This window comes from Garra rufa, chromosome 25, assembly GCF_049309525.1.
Source record: "Garra rufa chromosome 25, GarRuf1.0, whole genome shotgun sequence".
NCBI lineage: Eukaryota > Metazoa > Chordata > Actinopteri > Cypriniformes > Cyprinidae > Garra > Garra rufa.
The window spans coordinates 19,911,604-19,934,735 of NC_133385.1; the positions used below are offsets into that span (position 1 = coordinate 19,911,604).

The 23,132-nt window shown below is 36.9% G+C and overlaps 2 protein-coding genes across 2 annotated transcripts in view; both read right to left on the reverse strand.

Moving 5' to 3' along the window:
• LOC141301386 (solute carrier family 23 member 2) overlaps positions 1–23,132 on the reverse strand; it is a 321,093-nt gene that overhangs the window by 79,326 nt on the left and 218,635 nt on the right. The gene's annotated exons all lie outside the window — the stretch shown is intronic.
• On the reverse strand, positions 56–3,941 carry dusp6 (dual specificity phosphatase 6). The gene is made up of 3 exons (XM_073831842.1): positions 3,107–3,941; positions 2,216–2,650; positions 56–1,653 (listed from the first exon to the last, which is right to left on the reverse strand). The coding sequence occupies exons 1-3, from the start codon at positions 3,504–3,506 to the stop codon at positions 1,340–1,342; spliced, it is 1,149 nt and encodes a 382-aa protein (XP_073687943.1). The 5' UTR covers positions 3,507–3,941; the 3' UTR covers positions 56–1,339.

The following is a 23,132-nucleotide window of genomic DNA, read 5'->3' on the forward strand; positions in this document are numbered from 1 at the left end:
ATTGAGTTTTTAATTCTTATTTTCAAGTGAAGCAAAGAAAACAGAGAAACATTGATAGATTTGAATAGACAAAATAGCAATTTATTAATAACTTATCATTTCTTTACATTCGTAACATTGGGGGGAGTGGTTTTGTAAAAGAGCCCCTCCCCCCAACCAGGCCTTTGCTTTGAGGGGCAACAAAACCCTCCAGAAAACCATCAGTTTCCTCACAAAAAATTGCATCTCACAGAACTTCCCTGAACAGGAGACCCAAAACGTTCTCCCAGCTTTGTCAACACAGACCTCAAATCCTCGCACACAAAAAAAATCAGCGTTACTTGCTTCAACCCTCCAACGTCCCAAGAAAAATTACAAAAAACGAGTAGTATAAAGGCGCGAGGGTTCTAAATGGGCATGCATCTGAAACCCCGCCGCATAGCATTCGAGGAATGCCTCGTACACTTATAAGTTCGGACGACCCTTCGAGCTCGTATTGGTCGGGTCCGCTAAAAAAAAGTACTGATGAAAAGAAGAAGCTTATGGGAACTGCTCTGAAAAGTTACCGCACAATAACACTCTTATGTACAGAACTAAGGCAAGAGTATGACAACTTTGATTGGTGATGGTGGTTAAAAGGCTTGAGAGAGGCGGAATCGATCCGTAAAGCAAAACTGGAAATATATTATACATATACACATTGCAAAAACCTGTTCAAATTTTTGGCATTTAACTCGTTGATAAAGATAATAATGATCGATATTAAGTTCGCTTACATAAAGAGGACAAAAAGGAGAAGAAAAATCTACAGCCGTTCCTTTAAAACAGGTGTATTCTAACTACCGACATCTTAATATACACATGTATAAATGTTTCAAAAATTTCTCCACGCAAATAAGTTGGAGTACAGTACACTCTGCCATCATTACCGAAGGGAAGTCTCGTCCCAAAAACAGGCAAGTCTTCATTGAAGACAAGAAGAGCGCACCTAGAAAATGTCAAGGTGCAAGTGCTAAACAAAACAAATGCAGTATTTGTCGTTGTTCAGTTCCAGTCAAGTCTCTTTGGCACACCAGCCCCAAGTTTGTTTCATTTCCTCAGTCTTTCCATGCTTGAATATGTATATATACGGATATATATATATATATAAAACAAACTACTTTATAGAGTCTCGGAGATACAGAGTCACATGATCTCTCTCCGTTAAACAGCAGCGTAGAAGCTCTGGGCAACCACTTGCCCCATCAGTGGCTACTCTGGTCAGCCGTCGTCTCAAGCCAACATCAATAACGTCAGGAACCCCTCGACAGGTGTGGAAAAAAAGAAGCTCGATTCGTTCGATTCGAATCATGGCGGGACCTCACGTGGACTCAAGAGGGTCCAACTGGAACACGTTGTGATTGGTCGGTGTGGTGAAGTACAACGGCTGGGTCGGAGCCACGACTCGGTTGTCACACGGGCTCTTGAGTCCCAACGTGCGCTCGAAGTCCAAAAGTTGGCCCATGAAGTTAAAATTGGGTGAGATGTTGGACTTCTTCATCTTGACTATGTCGTACGCGTCGTTCATGGACAGGTTGAGCTTCTGCATGAGGTACGCCACCGTTACGGTGACCGAACGGCTGATGCCGGCCAGGCAGTGGACGAGAACGCCACACTTCTGTCCGCGGGCCTCATCTGAGGGGGGAGAAAAAAAGATGAGACGGTTAGTTAACTGACTTATGAATATGCAATTGTACATAAGCTCGCTTGTCAGAATTCATTACAGCAAAAGGGGCCTCATTCAGCAGGATTTCTAGTGCATGACTGCAGGCTGAGGGAAAACAACTCGCCCATTTTCTCAGGGAACGTGACGTGGAAATGGGCTATTAAGGTTAATCAAATGATCCTTCCGCTTGCCAGGTTACTCGACAATGGTACCATTTGGGCGTGTAAATGTAGAAGTCATGGCAGCGCCCTGTCAAGGCTAACAGGATGTCAACACTGCCCTGTAAATGGTCCTCATTGTGTGGCGAAACATTGCTCTGTCCTAGATTACTTTCAATGCTGCTTGCTTCCTTCCTGTTGAGCTCAAATTACCGCCTCCCCCCTCCGTCTCCCGTTTCATCATAAGCCTTTGTGTCACAATTGCACAACCGCGGGATATGTTACTATGCAAACAATAAAAAACGCTGCCTTCCGTTTGGTTATGTTTAATCAAACTAGGACTGAATGAAAAACAATAACAGTGTTTGCTTACCAATAAAGCTGATGGCTTCTGGGAAGAACTGTGAGAGGTTCTGGCTCCAGTGATCGGAGATGGGAATCTGCTTGTACTTGAACTCCCCGGCGTTCTCGAACATGTTAGGAAGATTAGGGGTCACGTTCAAGATGTACTTGATGCCAAACTCCTCCAGGATATCCAGGTTCGTCGAGTCCTTCGCGCAGCCCAGATACAGATGCGGCAGGATCTCCACGGGGAACGAGGGCTGGGGGTTAGAAAGAGGGCTGCCGTCCGAGTCGGTGGCGCTGCTTGGGTCTCGGTCGATGTCCGACTCGATGTCTGAGGAGTCGGAGCTGATCCGGAGCCCTCCGAGACCCAGCACCTGGGAGGTCGGTGAACTGCTGCTGGAGGAACCGTCGAGGTTCGTCTCGCACATAGTGGGAAATTCAGCTTGAAATTTGCTGAAGCCACCTGTGAAGTTGAAATTAGAAATACATTTAACATTTATCCCTCAACCCTTAACAAATATCCATTCATTAAATACTAGTACTATTTGTTTACTAGTTAACTACTTGATTATTTACATTCCAGTTCTAGTTCTAAATACACTAGTGTTACTAGTAATATTTTCAATATGACTAGCACTGTTTTTAATTTTATAAGGAAGCCATTCAAAGTCAAAATGCAACTGTAACTAGTCATACAGTAATATACATTTCAGTTGGAATACATACTAGCTACTAGAAGTCAATGGCAAAATGTGAAAACAACGAATGTGACTAAATAAATAGATATCTAAAGGAAAACATACTAGTCGCTAATGGGTTACTATTACAAATAATTGCAAAATAAATACTGCTAACATAAAACAGATACTAGTTAGTTACCTAAACCGCAAAATCGCAAAACGCTTGGAAATGAACGTACCCTCAAGATAGAAAGCCTTGTAGCCCTCGTCCTTCATTCTCCTCAGCAGTAAACCCAACACGGATCCGCCGTCAATGTTTTCATTCCACTCTCGGCTGTACTCGTCGTACAACACGATAGTGTCCGTCTTGCACCTCCGCGCGAATCTCTCCCTGTCTTCCCCGTTGGAAAGCAGCGACTTGATGGGCAGGTTGCCCTTCTTGAGCCGCCGGAGCATGAGGCTCGGGATGGCCACGTTAATGGCCGTTTCGACGTGCGACGATTCGTAGAGCTCTTGCGTTCGGCAGTCCATAACGAGCAAGCAGTCCCTGCGCGTCTCCAGCTGCTCCTTCAGCCACTCTACCGTCTTGCTTATGGCCATGACCGAATCGAACTGCACGGGTTTGAACTTATCAAGCATTAGTGAAATACGGTACGGCACCGTGAGACCTTAAAACTGCGGATAGGACGCGCTGCAAGAGGCCGTGGACGTCTCAGGCCTGGAGCATTGAGATTCTCAAGCCAAAGTGTCTTCTGCGCCGTCGAGATGATTAAAATCCTCGGGTTTTGCTTCGAGAGTCAAGCGCAGACTCGCTCTACTTCCACCTCATTCATGCAACTGTGTGCATTTATCAATGACTCACACTAGCCACTGACGTTGTGTTCTCGTTATATAACCGCTCTTCTCTTGTCGTCGATTTTCACACGAACCGATCTAAATATCCAGTCGAATGTGGATCGCGGATGCGTTGCGAAAGCCAAAACACTTCGTAGCTTTATTTCCCTTCGAGATTTATCCCGGAGAAAGCAACACTGCGTCTTCCTCTGCTCTAGTCCTAGATGCGCTCTCTGTCACTGCGAGCTAGTGAATGGATACATGCGCTAGGCGTTTCAATGGATACATTATGTCGGCCAGCCAATCAGGAGGCGCCTAGCAAGCGTCGCCGTGGAAACGGGGCCGGATGGAACAGACTGTGTTGATGAATTGTTAATAAGTTTGTCATTCACAAAAACGGAAAGGAATTTCCGCTCCGGATCAGCGGAGTGCAAACAAACAGTAGAGAGGCACTGCATGGGAAGGAAGGAGGAGTGCGAGTGTATTTGGTGAAGGGTCTATATACCTCATGCTCAGGTTACACACTTGAACTCCGTTTAGCCGCATTTCAGTTTCGTCCGGCTGCTGTTTGGAGCTCGGTTTGTGGAGTCTAGTACGTCGCGGGCTGCCGACGGTTAAACCCAGCTAACAAAAACAAAACGTTGAAATATTCTGAAATTAATAGTAGCATTTAAAAACGTTACATGACTGAATGTCCAATTAAAACATCTTACGAAAAACATTCCATGAACGATAATGTTTTTGTGCCAACGTTTTGAGGACTTTATTAAAGATCACATTAGCTACACTGCCAGTCAAGAGTTTTTGAATGTTTTTTTTTTAAATAAGTCTCTTCTGCTCACCAAGTCTGCATTTATTTGATCCTTAAGTACAGCAAACTATTTTCTATTTGAATATATGATATATGAATATCCTGATTTCAAAGCTGAATGTCTAGCATCATTACTCCAGTCACATGATCCTTCAGAAATCATTCTAATATTCTGATTTGCTGCTCACAAAAAAATGTTTATTATTATGTTGAAATCAACCGAATAGATTTTTTCAGGTTTCTTTGATGAATATAAAGTTCAGAGGAACAGCATTTACCTGAAATAGAAATCTTTTGAAATATTATAAATGGCTTTATCATATCTTTTGATCAATTTAAAGCATCCTTGCTAAATTAAAGTAGGCTACTCGTTTCTATGATCATGTGACACTGAAGACTGCAGTAATGATGCTGAAAATTGAGCTTTGATCACAGGAATAAATTACATTTTAAAATATATTCAAAAAGAAAGCAGTTATTTGAAATAGTGAAAATATTTCACAATATTACTGCTTTTGTTTTATTTTGGATCAAATAAATGCAGCTTGAAAAAAAACCTTTTGATTGGTAGTGTATTTTGCCAGACCAAAGTTTGTCTATTTCGTATTCACTGTAAATAATTTACATATTAAATTATCATATTACATCATTAGCATTATGGTTTTACACAAAAAAAAATCGCCAAAAACGATAAACACACACAATAAATAACTATTTTCACTAACTTAACAACAAAATAGGTTGAATTTAGGTAAGCTGTTTAAATAAATATGCAATAAAAGTAATTTATGGTAAGAAAAATGACAACTTTGCCTGACAAACCCCTCAAAATACAGGCCAAATATAAAATAATACAATAAAACATTCTGCTTTGCATCATATTCCGTGTAATATTTTGTTTCTTTTAACGTATTAACAATATGAAAGTATAATTAGATCAGGCAATCGCATAGTCTCGTTTGATTATTCCAGTGATCGATCGCTCAATCCAAATCAATGAAGGTGGGAAGCGCTAAGCGATCGGCCAATAAACACGTCAATAGAGCCATCAAAATAGTTTAACACCAGATGCGAATTGTGAGTTTCTCTTCGTCTTATCCAGTCATTTCCTACACCGAAGCTCATGGCATCTTGAGTGTCGCGATAGCATGTGTGCAAGCTTTGAAAAAATCACTCACAAATCCTTCAACAGCTGCACCGGATTCCCGCGCCTACATTAAACCAGATGTCTTTGATAATACTTTTACATGTCATTACTCACCATTTTATAATTGCTATCGGTTTCAGTAGAACGAGGTTAATTTGAATTGCATGCTGATAAACTAAAGCCTCAGTGTTGGTTTGAAAGGTCAGAGCAGGTCTCTGGTGCAAACGCTGAAACGCTCAGAAACGCTGGAGCTCGAAAACAAGCGGCCGAATGTTATTCACCGTGTTCAATTTGCATAAAGTAGGCGAGAGACAGAGAAACAAATATCATTTTGCTCAGTTTTGTTTATAGGCACAGCCTGTGGTGTTGCTATAAATGAACCCCTGCAACCGAATATAGCTCTTAAAACAATAATACTAATGAAATATGTGTTCAGGATGAATGTAGAAGGCCGGATTAGGGGGAGTTGATTAACATGTTGTCAGACATTCTGTCTCCTGTGTCATTTGGCAGTGAATTGCTCTTTAAATTGTCCATCAAGGCTCTCTGTCATCATTCACATGCACAGCGGTCACATGGGCCAAAGGTGTGTTCAGTTTCACCCCGCTTAACATATGAAACGCCACACAGCACCTAGATAATGGCCATTATCCTGTAGTTTGTGGAGATCCTTCTGGGGAGGCTGGATTGTATTCTCATTGTAATCCACTTTGGCTGCTTTACTGCCTGGAGATACTGCATCTGGATGAGCTTTTGTCTTATAAGAGACATGTTCCCTCCGCTTTACACACTTTTTAATCTAAAATCTTATAAACCACAGATTCTTCCACTTGTCAGTGGTTCCAAAAAAAAAAAAAAAAAATGTAATAAAATCTATAAAACTTTAAACTGATCATCATGATCACTAGAATGTTCTTTAGATGTACCATCACTTAATTTACTGTTATTAAAAAAAAAATTTCTTTAATAAAAAAAACATAACATTATGATGATGATTGTGATTATGATTAATAATAATAATAATAATAATAATACCCAAAGCACACAACAAAACACAAAATAGCTGCAGCAAGAATAAAATAATAATAATAATAAAAACGACATCTTTAATTTAAAAAAGGCAAATGTAATAAATACATTTAATAATATAATAAACATTTTTAAGAAATCACATAATTTTTAATATATTTTAAATTTTAACAAGATTTAAAAAAATGAGAAATAAATGTAATAAAATAAATATAGTAATAATATAATAATTAAAAATCATCTAAAATGACAGAAAGTGTCACGTATCTGGTCTATCTCGTCATGAACTCTAGCACACACATTCTGGACTGCAAACCCCATAAGCCACTGCACCAATCACTGCACACAGCTGCTCCTCGTTTCCCACTGAACTGATTGCTGCATACACCTGTTTATCATTTACCCACATGCATTTAAGCCACTCACACACACAGCCACCTTGCGAAGTCTTATCGTTCCATATGGTCGTAATTCTAAGTGTTTTTCTCTGTGTTGGATTATCTGTGTATGACTCTGGACTGTGTACCCCGTTGACGATTCCTGCTTCCTGCCATTGCGACCATTCCCTGTCTATCGAACTGTTTCCCGGATTACCTACGTTGTTCCTGTTTTCTGGTGATTATTCTGGCCTGTTGACGATTCTAATAAATGCTGCAAATGGATCCGCACGTCTCTGACTCCTCCCTGTGACAGAAGACTTCGCCAAACCAGGATCCAGCGGCTTTGTTTCACCTCCAGCATCACAATATGGACCCGCATGAGTCTGTAAGCAAGATGGCCTCCCTTCTAGAGTCTCTTGACAAGATGACCTCCCTTCTAGACTCTGTTCGCAAAATGGCTGCCCTTCCAGAGTCTGCTCTCAAGATGGGCCCCCTTCCACAGCCATGGCACAAGATGGCTACCATCAAATCAGTGACTGCGCCGCCAGAGCGCCCTCCAGTGACTGCGCCGCCAGAGCGCCCTCCAGTGACCGCTCGCTCAGAGCCTGCTCTTCCAGAGTCTCCGCTGGAGACGCCCAGCCCTCCTGAATCTCCACTGGGGTCATCCAGTTCTCCAGAGCCCGCTCCTCAAGAGTGTCGTCCAGAGCCCGCTTCTCAAGAGCGTCGTCCAGAGCCCGCTTCACAAGAGCGTCGTCCAGAGCCCGCTCCTCAAGCCAGCCTTCCAGAGACTCCGCTGGTTCCGCCCAGCCTTCCAGAGACTCCGCTGGTTCCGCCCAGCCTTCCAGAGACTCCGCTGGTTCCGCCCAGCCTTCCAGAGACTCCGCTGGTTCAGCCCAGCCTTCCAGAGACTCCGCTGGTTCAGCCCAGCCTTCCAGAGACTCCGCTGGTTCAGCCCAGCCTTCCAGAGGCTCCGCTGGTTCCGCCCAGCCTTCCAGAGACTCCGCTGGTTCCGCCCAGCCTTCCAGAGACTCCGCTGGTTCCGCCCAGCCTTCCAGAGACTCCGCTGGTTCCGCCCAGCCTTCCAGAGACTCCGCTGGTTCCGCCCAGCCTTCCAGAGACTCCGCTGGTTCAGCCCAGCCTTCCAGAGACTCCGCTGGTTCAGCCCAGCCTTCCAGAGACTCCGCTGGTTCCGCCCAGCCTTCCAGAGACTCCGCTGGTTCCACCCAGCCTTCCAGAGACTCCGCTGGTTCCGCCCAGCCTTCCAGAGACTCCGCTGGTTCAGCCCAGCCTTCCAGAGACTCCGCTGGTTCCGCCCAGCCTTCCAGAGACTCCGCTGGTTCCGCCCAGCCTTCCAGAGACTCCGCTGGTTCAGCCCAGCCTTCCAGAGACTCCGCTGGTTCAGCCCAGCCTTCCAGAGACTCCGCTGGTTCCGCCCAGCCTTCCAGAGACTCCGCTGGTTCCACCCAGCCTTCCAGAGACTCCGCTGGTTCAGCCCAGCCTTCCAGAGACTCCGCTGGTTCCGCCCAGCCTTCCAGAGACTCAGCGGGTTCAGCCCTGCCTTCCAGAGCCTCCGCTGGTTCCGCCCAGCCTTCCAGAGACTCCGCTGGTTCCATCCAGTCGTCCTGAGATTCCTGTCTGCCCGGTTCTGGTCACGGAGCTCATGCATGGACTGTTCCCACCCACCCTCCCTGCTGCTCCAGTTCCGCCACCTCTGTCTCCTGACAGTCCCTCTGCTCACCCACATCCCACCTTCGGTGCAGAGGACTTGCCGTGGGACTGCCAGTCTCCATCGGTGTCCAGACTGAAGGATCCCTCACCATCACCTCCAGTCTCAGAGTCCTGGACTCCACCTCGGCCCTCCGACCCTGCGGCTCCACCCCGGCTCTGTGCTCCCTCGTCTCCGTTGTCGGCCGTCGGCCCACCAGCTCCTCCGGGCTCCATCGTCTCTCCGGCTCCGCCCCGGTCAGTCGTCGCCCCACCTTCGCCTCTGGACTCTACTCCTCCGGCTGCGCCTCGTCACTCCGTCCTGCCGGCTCTGTGGTCCTCCTCCCTCCCGTGGGCACAGCCTCGATCCTCTGTCACTCCGGCTCCACTGCGTACCTCCGGACCTCCATCTCCGCCGGGGTCGCCAGAGCCTTGGGTTCCGCCTTGGCCCTCCGGATCCTCTGTGTCGCCCAGGACCATCGACTCTTCGGTTCCGCCTCGGGCTCCACCGGCTCCACCTCCGTCGGTCGGCCCCATGCAGGAGCCAACCCTTCCTCCGCCATGGCTTCTCCCTCCGTCGGCTCAGCCTCAGTTCGTGGTTCCAGTACCCCTACATGGACCTGGCCCTCCATCCCTCCCCCTGTTCCGCTTCCGCTCCACCACCCTCGAGGTTGTATTATGTGGTTAGAGCGTCTGGAAGCCGCTCCTTGGGGAGGGGCTCTGTCACGTATCTGGTCTATCTCGTCATGAACTCTAGCACACACATTCTGGACTGCAAACCCCATAAGCCACTGCACCAATCACTGCACACAGCTGCTCCTCGTTTCCCACTGAACTGATTGCTGCATACACCTGTTTATCATTTACCCACATGCATTTAAGCCACTCACACACACAGCCACCTTGCGAAGTCTTATCGTTCCATATGGTCGTAATTCTAAGTGTTTTTCTCTGTGTTGGATTATCTGTGTATGACTCTGGACTGTGTACCCCGTTGACGATTCCTGCTTCCTGCCATTGCGACCATTCCCTGTCTATCGAACTGTTTCCCGGATTACCTACGTTGTTCCTGTTTTCTGGTGATTATTCTGGCCTGTTGACGATTCTAATAAATGCTGCAAATGGATCCGCACGTCTCTGACTCCTCCCTGTGACAGAAAGAAATCATCATATATTATTTAATACAAATTATATTTTTAATTTGAACAAGATTTTAAAAATGACAAATAAATGTAATAAAATAAATACTATAATAATAGTAATAATATAATAATTAAAAATCATCTAAAATGACAAAGAAATCATCATATATTATTTAAGAAAAATTATATTTTTAATTTGAAGATGATTAAAAAAGACAAATAAATGTAATAAAACAAATACAATAATAATAATAATAAACATTTTTATTTTAACATTTTCAAAAATAGCAGATAGAAAGAAATCTTATGTAACTTCATAAAAAATATATTTTTAATTTGTAAAAGATTTAAAAACAATAAATAAATGTAATAAAATAAATATAATAATAGTAATAACATAATAATAAACGTTTTTATATATATATATACACATAGAAAGAAAGAAATCATATATAATTTAATAAAAAATATATTTAAAAATTTTAACAAGATTTTAAAAATGACAAATAAATGTCATAAAATAAATATAATAAGGGTAAAATAATAAACATTATTTGTTTTAATATTTTTTTAAAAAGTGCAAAAAAAACAATTTAATAAAAAATATATTTTTTAATTTTAACAAGATTTAAAAAATGGCAAATATAATAAAAGTTATAATATAAATATAATAAACATTTTTAAGAAATATATTATTTAATAAAAATTATATTTTAAATTTGAACAAAATTGTAAAAATGACAAATAAATGTAATAAAATAAATAAAATAATAATAGTAATAATATAATAAACATTTTTATTTTAACATCTACAAAATGACAGAAAGAAAGAAATTATCATATATTATTTAATACAAACTATATTTTTAATTTAAACAAAATTTAAAAAAATTACAAATAAAAGTAATAAAACAAATACAATAATAATCAAAATTTTTATTTTTACATTTTTAAAAATGGCAGAAAGAAAGAAATCTTATACAACTTCATAAAAAATATATTTTAAATTTTGAAAAGATTTTAAAAACAATAAATAAATGTAATAAAATAAATATAATAATAGTAATAATATAATAAACATTTTTATTTTAACAATTTAAAAAATGAAAGCAAGCAAGCAGGAAATCATAATTTGAACAAGATTTTAATAATGACAAATAAATGTAATAAAATAAAATAATAGTGATAACATAATAAACGTTTATTTTGATTTTAACATTTAAAAAATGACAGAAAGAAAGAAATCATATATAATTTAATAAATAATATATTTTACATTTTAACAATATTTAAAAAATGACAAATAAATGTAATAAAATAAATACAATAATACTAAAATAATTTGCAAAAAAGAAATCATCATATATAATTTCATAAAAAATATAGATTTTAAAAATGGCAAATATAATAAAAGTAATAATATAATAAACATTTTTATTTTAACATTTTAAAAAATGACAAAAGAAAGAAATCATATATAATTGAATAGAAATGCTGTATTTAATTTTAAAAAGATTTAAAAAAATGACAAATAAGTGTAATAAAATAAATATCATAATAGTAATAATGTATTAACCATCTTTATTTTAATGTTTTAAAAATGACTGACAGAAATAAATTATTATTTATAGTTTAATAAAAACTATTTTTATTTTTAACAAGATTTTACAAATGACAAATAAATGTAGTAAAATAAATATAATAATAGTAATAATATAATAAACATTTTTAGTTTAATGTTTTGTATAAAAATGAAAGAGGCAGGTTTTATCAAAATGTAAATGAATACTTCTAAATGTTTTATAAATGAATGTTTTTTTCACTCATATGTTTATACAGTATGTGTACAGTACTAACAGAATAAACTAATATAAACACTTATTTTGAAAACACAGCAAACTGTGCCTTTTAAACCAGTTTGTATTAGAATCATTTATGCAAAACCAACAAGCAATAGTTGCTCAGACTCAGCTCCTTTAAACAGACATATGCAGGTCATCCGGCTCCGGCAACAGACCTGCAAACTGATAACAGCTCACTTCTTCCTGCTATTATCACAGTGGCGATGATATCTTGTGTGTCAGAAGCAAACAGAGCATAAAACAGCTCCGTGCTAGCAACATCCAAAACTTTGCAGGTATTTTCATTTAGCCAAATGCGTGTTAGACCACTCGCAGTTGTGTATGTATTTCATTCTTTGTACCCAAATGCATTCAAATCCATAGGGATATTTTTAGAATAGCGTGTATATAGCCATGATGTATTCGATTGACAGTTCTCTGACCCCCCCTTCCTCAGTTCCTGGGTGGGACTGAATGTTTTGTAAGTTTCAGCTGCTCACCAGGCCTGCTAGTCAGTGAGTTTTAGACAATGTCGGCTCCGCTTTTATCTGCGGCTCCATCGGGATGGGTCTCTGTCCTGCATCAGGGTCTCTGCTGACCCCCCGCCATCACTGACACTGCTCTTAGGATGAAAGGTCAATCTGATTGTGTTGTGAATCAGCAGGGTTTCTCTTTTCTGCCCTCACCTCCCCCTTCACCTATGATACAGTGCGACTTCCTGCTCTCATGATGTTTACTTCCTCTCTCACTGTTGACTTACTATTGTAGCTCTTTGTGTGCTGATTTCTGCTGGGGGTTGGTGCACTTTCACAAACAGCAAAACTGCTAATAATGTGGGTAAATAAAGCTGTTTGAGCGGTTAAATGGGGGTGAAAAAAGTCATTAAAGTGATTATTTAAATATTCAGAAAATGGCTGTTCTTTGCGCTATTATATAACTGTTTTATATGGGCCATTCTACAAGCAAAAAACACATTTAAAAGCATTTAAGAAGATCTATTGAAACCCACAATAATATTTAAAATAGTAGTGCTTAGTATATAAAAAAATAATAATTTACTGAGTACTTTCAATTGGGAGGTGGCTGTCCCGAACCCTAACCCCTAAATTTCAACTTAAGGAAATTTATTGAAATATTTTTTCCATTGTTGTTTTTACAAATATCTCTTTGATTCTTTTAAAAAGTTAAGTAAAAAAATATTTGTTTGATATTTTCTTTGTAAATGATGAAACTTTATGTAACTACCGAATGTCACTACTGAAACATTGTATGTTTTAGTCCATTGGCTGAGACTGATTTGAACTACACCCCTACATTTATGATCAGCAAATATTTGTCACTCTCTCTCTCATAGCTACATCATGAGTAGATACACTCTTAAAAATAAAGGTGCTTCATGATGCCATAGAAGAACATTTTTTGTCTAAATAGTTCTATAAAGAACCTTTAACATCTGAAGAACCTTTCTGTTTCACAAAAGGTTCTTTGTGGCGAAAGAAGGTGTAGGAAAGAGATGGTTCTTTAAAGAACTTTTGACTGAATGGTTCTTTGTGGAACCAAAAATGGTTCTTCTATGGCATCGCTGTGAAGAACCTTTTAAAGCACCTTTATTTTTAAGAGTGCTTGAAGTAAATGTGTTCAAAAGTCTGAAAAATCTGTGTGTAACTTTAAGGGAAGTCACTAACGAAGACCTATTTTGGGAGTTATTCCATAACATTTAGTTTGTATGTGTGTACAACTGTTCAGAACTGTGCTAGCTAACCATGTGCTGATTAGCATCTTTGAGCTATAGGTTCAAAAGTATCTAAAATTGTCACTACCATAACAGTCATGACCGAAACATTTGGTGAAGTTTCGGTAGTGACATCTTTGTTTTTTTTTTGGGGTGTTATTCCAAAAAATTGTCACTACCGTAACAGTCACAACCAAAACATGTCATCATTTGTTTCAGTAGTGACAAAAGGGAAGACATAATTCTCATATTTGGGGGAACTAAACAAAATTTTAGTACAGTTATGAAACTTTTTGTATGTTTTAGTAGTGTGTGCAGGTTGCTACCAAAACATTACTGTCACGACTAAAACATGGGATGTGTTGTCAAAAATAAAGTATACTGAATTATCAACTTAGATGTTATGATAGTGTTTGGTTCAATGTATATTCAAACTAATGAATCCTTAACTTTGAAATCAGTATGTTCAACTTTTTGTGTTTTACAAAGAAAAAAATGTATTCACAATACAACAAATCTCATAAATTATACTTGAAATATTGTTAAAAAGGTCATTGTTATTGATTTACCACTGTGAAAATGTTAATAAAATAGCAAAAATATACATTTACAATGTAGATGTAAGCAAAATCTTAACAGGTCAATATAACCATTCTTATGAAATTATATATTACTGTGTTTCAGTAGTGACAAATTTGGGGAGAGGACAAATATTCCAAAACATTCTGAAAATACAATATGAGAATTAATTGCATTAACCTTGGATATTATACAATTTGCATACATACAATTTTTTGGAAAAAGACATTTCCAACTCTGACTTTGGAGCACTTCCCATAGAAACATACCTGTAGAAGCTATTTTTTAGGTATTTTTGTACACAGAGAACCATAATTTGAAAACGTTTAGATTCAAAGTTTTGAATATAGTAAATATGTGTTGTTTTTTTAAATAAAGAGAACAAACAACAAACAAATAAATACATTTACCATGATAATAATCACAAAAGTAATGCAGAGTTGCGGATTCACGCCGGTCCAATCACGTCTTCCGCCAAAAGTTTTGACGATTTCAACTCGAGCTGAAAATTTGCATGATGTGTTGTGGCGCAAGCCAATCAACAAAGAGCTTAGCGACAAGTCTGGTTGTATCAGAAAATGTTATATATAAGTATATATAATTTTTTTATTGACGTAAGTAAACTAAATCAAGTAATGGGGTGTGCACACTAAATGAGAAGCAAATATTTGCATTGTGTTACTTATTCTAGTTTACTCGTGAGATGATTTTCGCTTCACTCGCGCAAATAAAAGCAGTTTTGCTAAATGGCTTGCGCGACAATGCATCATGCGAATTTTCCGCTTGAGTTGAAATTGTTGTACTTGCATGGAAGATCACACGTCGCTTAGTTCGCATTGTATCTTTGCATTGACTGTGTGTAATCTACTCATGCGAAGAATTAAATTCGCTGTTGGTGTGAACATACCATATGGAATATGCAAATATTAGCTTTGTGTTTGATGTGTACACGCCATTAGTCATTTTAATTTGTTCATCGGTAATGTCCAACAACATTTATTTGACTAAAATACAGGAGAAATTGTTTTAGTTTTCTTTGCGTGCAAAAAGTATTCTTGTAGCTTCAGAACATTACGGTTGTACCACTGATGTCACATGGACTATTTTAACAATGTCTTACTACCTTTCTAGGCCTTGAACGTGCCAGTTGCGTTGCTGTCTATGGAGAGTCAGAAAGCTCCTGGATTTCATCAAAAATATCTTACTTTGTGTTCTGAAGATGAGCGAAAGTCTTATGAGGGTGAATAATTATTTAGGTACAATTTTTAGGTGAACTATCCTTTAATGTAACAGCTTTCAATCATTTTAGCAGTCTGTCTATTTGAATGAGACTTGTTTGTACTCTTAGCAGGACAATAAATGGGTTTGCCTTAGGGTTTGCTAAGAACAGGGACACATTAAAGGACACTCCTGGGAATCTAATAGAGGTTTCAAGGCTGGGCTGGTTTTAGTGGATCAAAACAGGAAGCAGAGCCACGAGGGTCTCTCTAGAGAACCGCAGTAAACAAACATCCCCGGTGGGCCCTCCACCAGCACAGCAGGAAGTACAAACAGGAAGTGCTGATGAGAAGTTGTTCAGATGAAACTGAGATCCAGTGTTTTGAAGTCGTCAACAAGCCATTAAGTCACCGGACAGCTTTCACTCTGATTGATTTGCCTTGCGGTACATTATTCATGTGATTTCATGCATACGTATGGACATGTAAAGATGTCCAGGACGCATTATCGATCAGGATATATACATCTATAAAACCATTATCACCCCGCAGGGCGTGTTGTTGGAACACCCTGGAACACAAAAGCCCATTGTAATGGTTCATTTTCACCAGTATTTTTTTTCAATCATCTAGTCTCATTAACACCTGTCAAGCTCCTGAACACTTTTAGAAAATTTCAGTTATGTATGAGTGTTTCCTCAACTAAAGGCACCGACCATGTCAACTTTTACACAAAAGAAACACAATTTTAGTGAATTTTAGTAATTTTTAACATTGATAATAATAAGAAATGTTTCTTGAGCAGCAAATCAGCATATTAGAATGATTTCTGAAGGATCATGTGACACTGAAGACTGGAGGAATGATGCTGAAAATTCAAATATTTTAAATTTTAAATATATTATAATATATAAAAAATATATATGGCAAATTACCAAAAAAAAAAAAAACATTTCACAGTATTATAATGTTTTTACAATATTTTTGATCAGATAAATGCAACAAACAAAAGAACATAAAAAAATGTTTTTGCAAATAAAATAAATAAACAATCAAAAATCCTAGTGCACCAATATAACATTTTTAAATATTAAACAATATATATATTTAAACATACAAAAAACATACAAATATAGAAACACTTTTTATTTAGAAAAAACTAAAACAATTTTACTTTGTTTTTGTCCTTTTTGTCCATTAACAATGTCCAACAACATTTTTTATGTTTACTGGACTAAAAATACAGGAGAAAAAATAATATTGTGAAATATTATTACAATTCAAAGTAAATGTTTTCTATTTTGGTATATTTAACAGTATAATTTATTCCTGTGAATTTTCAGCAGTAATATTTTGTGGAAATACATATATATATATATATATATAATATAAATTCATTTAATATATAATATTTATATATATATTTTTTAAATTATATATTTCAGGGAAAATATATAGCATTTGTTATTCGCATATTTTGACATAATTCGCTTATAATATATATATAAACTTTCAGAAAAAATATTTTAGATAAATATATACTAACTATATATTACATTTTATTTTTTATATATATGATCTTTCAGAATAAATATTATATTATAATTATAAATTATATAATATAATATAATATATATATATATATATATATATATATATATATATTTTATTATTTTATTTTTATATTATTTTATTTTTATATTATTTTATTTTTATAAAAAAAAGAATATATATATATATATATATATATATATATATTAGGGCTGTCAATCGATTAAAATTTTTAATCGCGATTAATCGCATGGTTGTCTTGAGTTAACTCGCGATTAATCGCACATTTTTATCTGTTCTAAATGTACCTTAAATTAACACTTTTTAAAGTTTTTAATACTCTAATCAACATTGGCATGGATGCTTTAAGCAAATATGTGCTTATTATCAGTGAAACCATACTTGACTAGACTAACTTGTTTCAAATGTCATAGATGTTTTTCAAATAACTTGTTCATGTCTATTAGACACATGAAAAAAAGAACATAGAAACACCAGGTTCCCATTACTTCTCTTTCTTTGCACTGAGCAATTTACTTACACAAGCCTGTTTACATTATTTGCAGGACAGGGCAGCTCACTTCTTCTGAACATGCAAAATCTACGTTTATTATTACATTTGTTTGCCTCTAGGTGCCCACATACTGTCATTTGATGCAGCCAAGTTCTCAACAAAACTGTTTCCATTGTTTTGATGTTATATTTCTGTTATCAGACAACCAAAGTAATATGAAATAATAACTGAAAAAAAATCCTGAATTATGATCATGATTCAATCACTGAAAAGAATCATTTACCGGCATCTGGACATAAGTCACTATTCCCTGCATTATTATCGTTGTTTTTAACTTCCTGTTTGAATGCCTTCAGGATCCTTTGACTTTTTAGGTGTTTAGCCATTTAAAGTTATGTGATCCCAAAAACCTGCTTCTTTTATGTTTTAATGTATTGTTTTGGTTATAATGTACTGATTGGAGAGCCTGGTCTCATGCAAATGCGCACTAGCACGACTTTCTGTTTCTATTTGGCGTGCTATTAACAAGCTGAAATTAACTTTGGCGTACATATGATATGCAATTATGCATGTGTTTGACGTGCATTTAATACGCCGTTTTCGCGTGCATACTCGTATGTGGCTTTACGCATCAACCCCACAGCAACAATCCTAACGTAGCCCGACTCCGCTTGCATTCATTAAATATGGCAGAAGTGCCGGTGTACGCAAAAGGATAAAATACAGAAGTACCTGCGTACCGGCCCACTTCAAGCACTGGAATGAACATAACATCTGTTTTAACCGAAAGCGCTGCTCCACTGCCGCTCGCTGAACAGAGCAGACGCAGATATGAAGAGAGGGAGGTGCGCGCGCATTCATTGGGAGACCTCACGCACGTTCAGCAAACCGAAGAGCCTCAGAAACTATATTGGGTTTGTCCAATTATGTGTTTATGTATTGTTGCTAGACACTTTTCGCTAGGTTGGCAGCACTGCATCCATTTCTTTAACTATGGGCTAGGTAGTGGGTCAAACAGAAATGCGCGCTGCGTTAATCGCGCGTTAATAAAATTAGTGCCGTTAAAATGAATTTGCGTTAACGCGCGATTAACGCGTTAATTTTGACAGCCCTAATATATATATATATATATATATATATATATATATATATATATATATATATATATTATATTTTATAATAATAAAATTACTATTACTGACCCCAAACTTTTGAACATTTGTGTATATCACAGGAGAATTTTGTCTTTATTTTATGTTTTTATTTTTCCTGAAAGTGATGAAAATCCTAGTCTCATTTATATCATATCCTAATTTTTTTGTGTTTAATACCATTGTGATGTAAATAACATTTTGAACATCTTTGGAGAAAAAACGGCCAACTAATTTGTCTTGCAAAGGATAATTTTATAGCTAGCATTTAATGTATCCTAAATACACAAAAATAAATTATATTTTCACACTTTGCCTCTTTTCTGAAATATTTAGAAAATCTAATTTATGTTGTTATAACTCAAATGCAATTTCCATATATTTAAAGTCTTAGTCTGGGTTATTAAAAACAGGCTAAGTATAAACACTTTAAAAAACAACCCAGTGCTGGGGTTAAATGTTTAACCCAACCTTCTGGGTAGTTTTATTTAACTAACCGATTGCTTAAAATGAGCCCAAAATAGGTTGGAAATTAACATTTTTAATATGTTCAATATATTAACAAGTTGAATAAATAATAATTAAATAATAAACATTTTTGAATAATTTTTTTAAATTAATAATTGTTTACCTTTTGAGGGTTTGTCCATATTTTTAACCTAGCATTTTTTTTTTAGAGTGTAGCAAATATAAAAAAATAAAACACTACAAATAGTTTCCAAGTTCAAAATGCGACCTTTTTCTTTTTTAACAAAAAGAAAAAGAGCTGAAATCTGTTCGTTTTAATTGTAATATAAAAGTGGCTCAAGTTGAAGAAACACCCATGAACATATTCTCTCCCGTCATCCGTCCCTCGGCAGCGAGCGAGAATGTTCTTATTTCAACACATTCTTGATGAATGAATCGAGAGCTGTTGAGAAAGACCCTTCTGCAAGGCGTCATTCCAGACCCAGCTGTTTTCCTCAACCCCTTTAACAGAGGTCCTGCAGATTCTGAAATATGACAGGAATTTGTAAACAGAGGCAGACAGGAGGCCCCGGGGTATCCTGGGTAATAGCGGAGAGAGAGGGGAGGGTAATTGAAGGAGAGCAGGATGAAGGTTATTATGTGTTTGTATGGCAACTGAGGAGCTGATGGCGTGTAATTACAGTGCTGGCTGAGAGGGGAACACTTTATATCCTCTTGCAAGTCCCAGCAGCGACCCACTGGTCTGTGCTGAGACGTAATGGAAAGGCAAATTGCAGAGTAATAGTGGAATGTGTTTATTCTATCCTTTAACTTCCAGTATATTTGCACCTCAGCGCTTTGTTCTCTTGCACCGATGTCGTACATTATAATGACTGCAAACTTAGTCATACGAATCCTGTAGCGCCTGGTTAAGCAGATGTATTCAATTGTTTTGTAAAAAAAAATCTAGTACTATTAAAAATCTGGCAGTGGCAAAGTCTTGCACCAGCCAAGCAACTGCCATTGAAATGAATGGAAAGGCAACAGATGGGTTCTCTCATTATTGTTTGTGACACACAGTTAAGAAAGAATATAATCAATAATATACTTCAATATACAATTTTTTTATTTACAGGTATATTATATTATATATTTCTTAAAAAAAAAAAAAAAAAAAAATATATATATAATGTATTATGTAATGTGTTTATATATGTGTATCTTTTTTTGCATATTTCATATATATGCATATATGTATATACACACACACACACACACACACACACACACACACACACACACACACACACACACACACACACACACACTTTATTATATATATTTTATTTATTATACATATAAAATTATAAATATTGTAAATTTAGTATTTAGTAAATTTAATAAGAACTTTTACTAAATAATTTTTCAGAAAAAAAAAACAAAATATATCAAATCTTTAAAATACATTTTATTATATTATCTTTTAGAAAAAAATATTCTATCTATAAAAAATATTAATTTTGTACATAAAAAGTCACTAAATAATCTTTCTGAAAAAAATATACTACATTTAATAAGAACTTTTTCTACATTTACTACAACATAATATAATAAAATACATTTTATGTATGTATTTTTGTATACACACACACACACACACACACACATATATATATATGCATAAAATACATGTTATTATATTATCTTTCAGAAAAAAAATATATATAAGATTATAAGTATTGTGAATAAAAACTTTTACTAAATTTATATTATTTAATATTTGATTACATTCTATTTTCCTAAAAAAAAGTAATAAAAATCTTAATGTTTTATTGTGTTTAATATTATATAAATGTAGCTTCACTACATTTGACAAAGTATAAAATGTCAGTTTTTCATAAAAATTAACTATTAAAAAGTAATTTTTCTGAAAAAAAAAACTTCTATTCTAATACATTTTATTATAAAATTTATTTAAAAATTTATTTACTTTTTTACACAACAACCTTTTGACCTAACAAACTTTCCAAAAGTATGAAATGTCAATTGAAGTGTTTTTTAATAACTAATAAAATCTTTTTTAATAAATAAAGAATTATTAAAAATATATTATAAGATTTAATATTATTATTTATGAAACAGTTTTACTCTGTGTCATTTCACCTCACAACCTTTGTCAAGGTAGGAAGTTCTTTATAAATAAAATAATTAATGAGAATTAATAAATGAATTTAATAAATAGTATATCATAAATAATACATTTTATATGCCATTTTAAATGGTATTTGTACTTTACAGTTAATGTACAATGGATGTTATAAATCTGAACTCTTGCCGTTTAATTTGTTAAAACAGTGTCAACATGAATCTCGGCTCTCAGCGAGAGCTCACATCTGTAACGAGAATTATACAAAAGTGTCAGGATTCATATTCAGCCTCGCTTCACAAAGACATAAAAGCTGCTCGGAAAGCGGCTCACAAGGCCGGACCACCCACCAAGGCTGAGTGTTCGTCCAGCACATGCCCATTTTTAGCCAGGTAAGTCAGACCCAAAGCGTTGCGTCACCCCCTCAAAGAGTTTCAACAGTTCCTCAAGCAAGACAACCGTGTTATTCTGGACAGAGCTGCTGCAGACGGTCGATAGGCCGGGAGCTCGAGTGCTACGCCACCCCACTAGCATATTCACAGCATCTCTTTTATCCCTCTTTGAGGGGAGTCTCTCACAAAGGTCACGGTATGTGAAGGTGCGAGGATCCAAAAAGCAGTCCCTGCTACATAATAATATCTGAGGTACTTTGCTCCAGGACCACCCACAAGGTTATGGCCAGTTTCGCCACCTCAATGGGAACATTGTTTCCCCTCTTTGGAGAAAATCAGATATTTCGTTTAGCCAGATCAAGACGGCCTGAAACAATTACTCAAGTGCCTTTCGAACTTTCTCACGGGCAATTGAGACAAATGATCAGAAAATCTTAAGAGGACACAGTCCCGCTCAGTCTAGAAAAGTACTTTAAGGGTTAATGCAAACGGAGAGGGTGGCAAACATTGTGTTCCTGGACTGGCACGCTGGTTGGCCCATATTTAATACCCAGACTAAACAAGTCCTCAACCTAAATATAAGTGTCACATCGTTCAGTTGAGTTTACATTTGGTTGTCCCATCCCAAACTGCATTATTCACTTCTTAGTTGAGTTTAAATTGGTAATTATTTGGACATTTGTGGTAAGAAGGGGCATTAGAAGCAAAATATATTCTTAAAAATGAAGCTTTATTGGCGCTCAATGAAGAACCTTTGTATGTAAAGAATCTTTCCATTGAACAAAAGGTTATTTTATAAGAAAAGGTGCTTTAAATTATAAAGAACATTTTTAGAATTTGCTCACCTCATGTCATCCAAGATGTTCATGTCTTTCTTTCTTTAGTCGAAAAGAAATTAAGGTGTTTGAGAAAAACATTCCAGGATTTTTCTCCATATAGTGGACTTCAATAGGATCAACAGGTTGAAGGTCCAAATTCAACCTGGTCCCATGACAAAAATGTACCTGTAGAAACGTTTTTATGAGACGAGAAATACGTAAGGAATAATTGACGCCGGGCCGTTGAATTCTCTGAAAATAAGTCAATTATTCCGCTTATACTATGGTTATTACACCTCAACACATCGATCAGATGATATATTTCAAGGCATTCTTCCGTTTTTGTCCTTAAACCGCTATTAATTAATTTTTAATTTCTTACGCAGCTCATCCAACACCTCTGTTGCTAATTCCAAAATGTCATTTTAGACCTAGTAACAACGCTTGAGCCGTTGATAGCAGATGAAGTTTAGACAGACAGACAGACGGGGAGAGAGAGAGAGATTAAGCTTGTGAATACCTCTGTGAGTCTGTGTGTCTCTCAAAAGTGTTCAACAGCAGCATCTCTACTAATAGTTAAACTTTAAGTAAATTTTCTTCAGGAACAGCGCCGTTGTTACCTCGCTTGCGAGAAATGCCATGTAGCTTTTAAGCTGTTAATTGCCAGAGCAGCACTAACAACATTAGCGCATATGCTAACATGTGTGCAAATTGTATGTGTGTGCGTCTGTAAGGGAGAGAGAGTGGGAAAAAAGGAGTATTTGATTTCCATATATAATAAAACTTAATTTTGTGGCAAAAACATGAAAATAATCTAAACTACGTTTGTC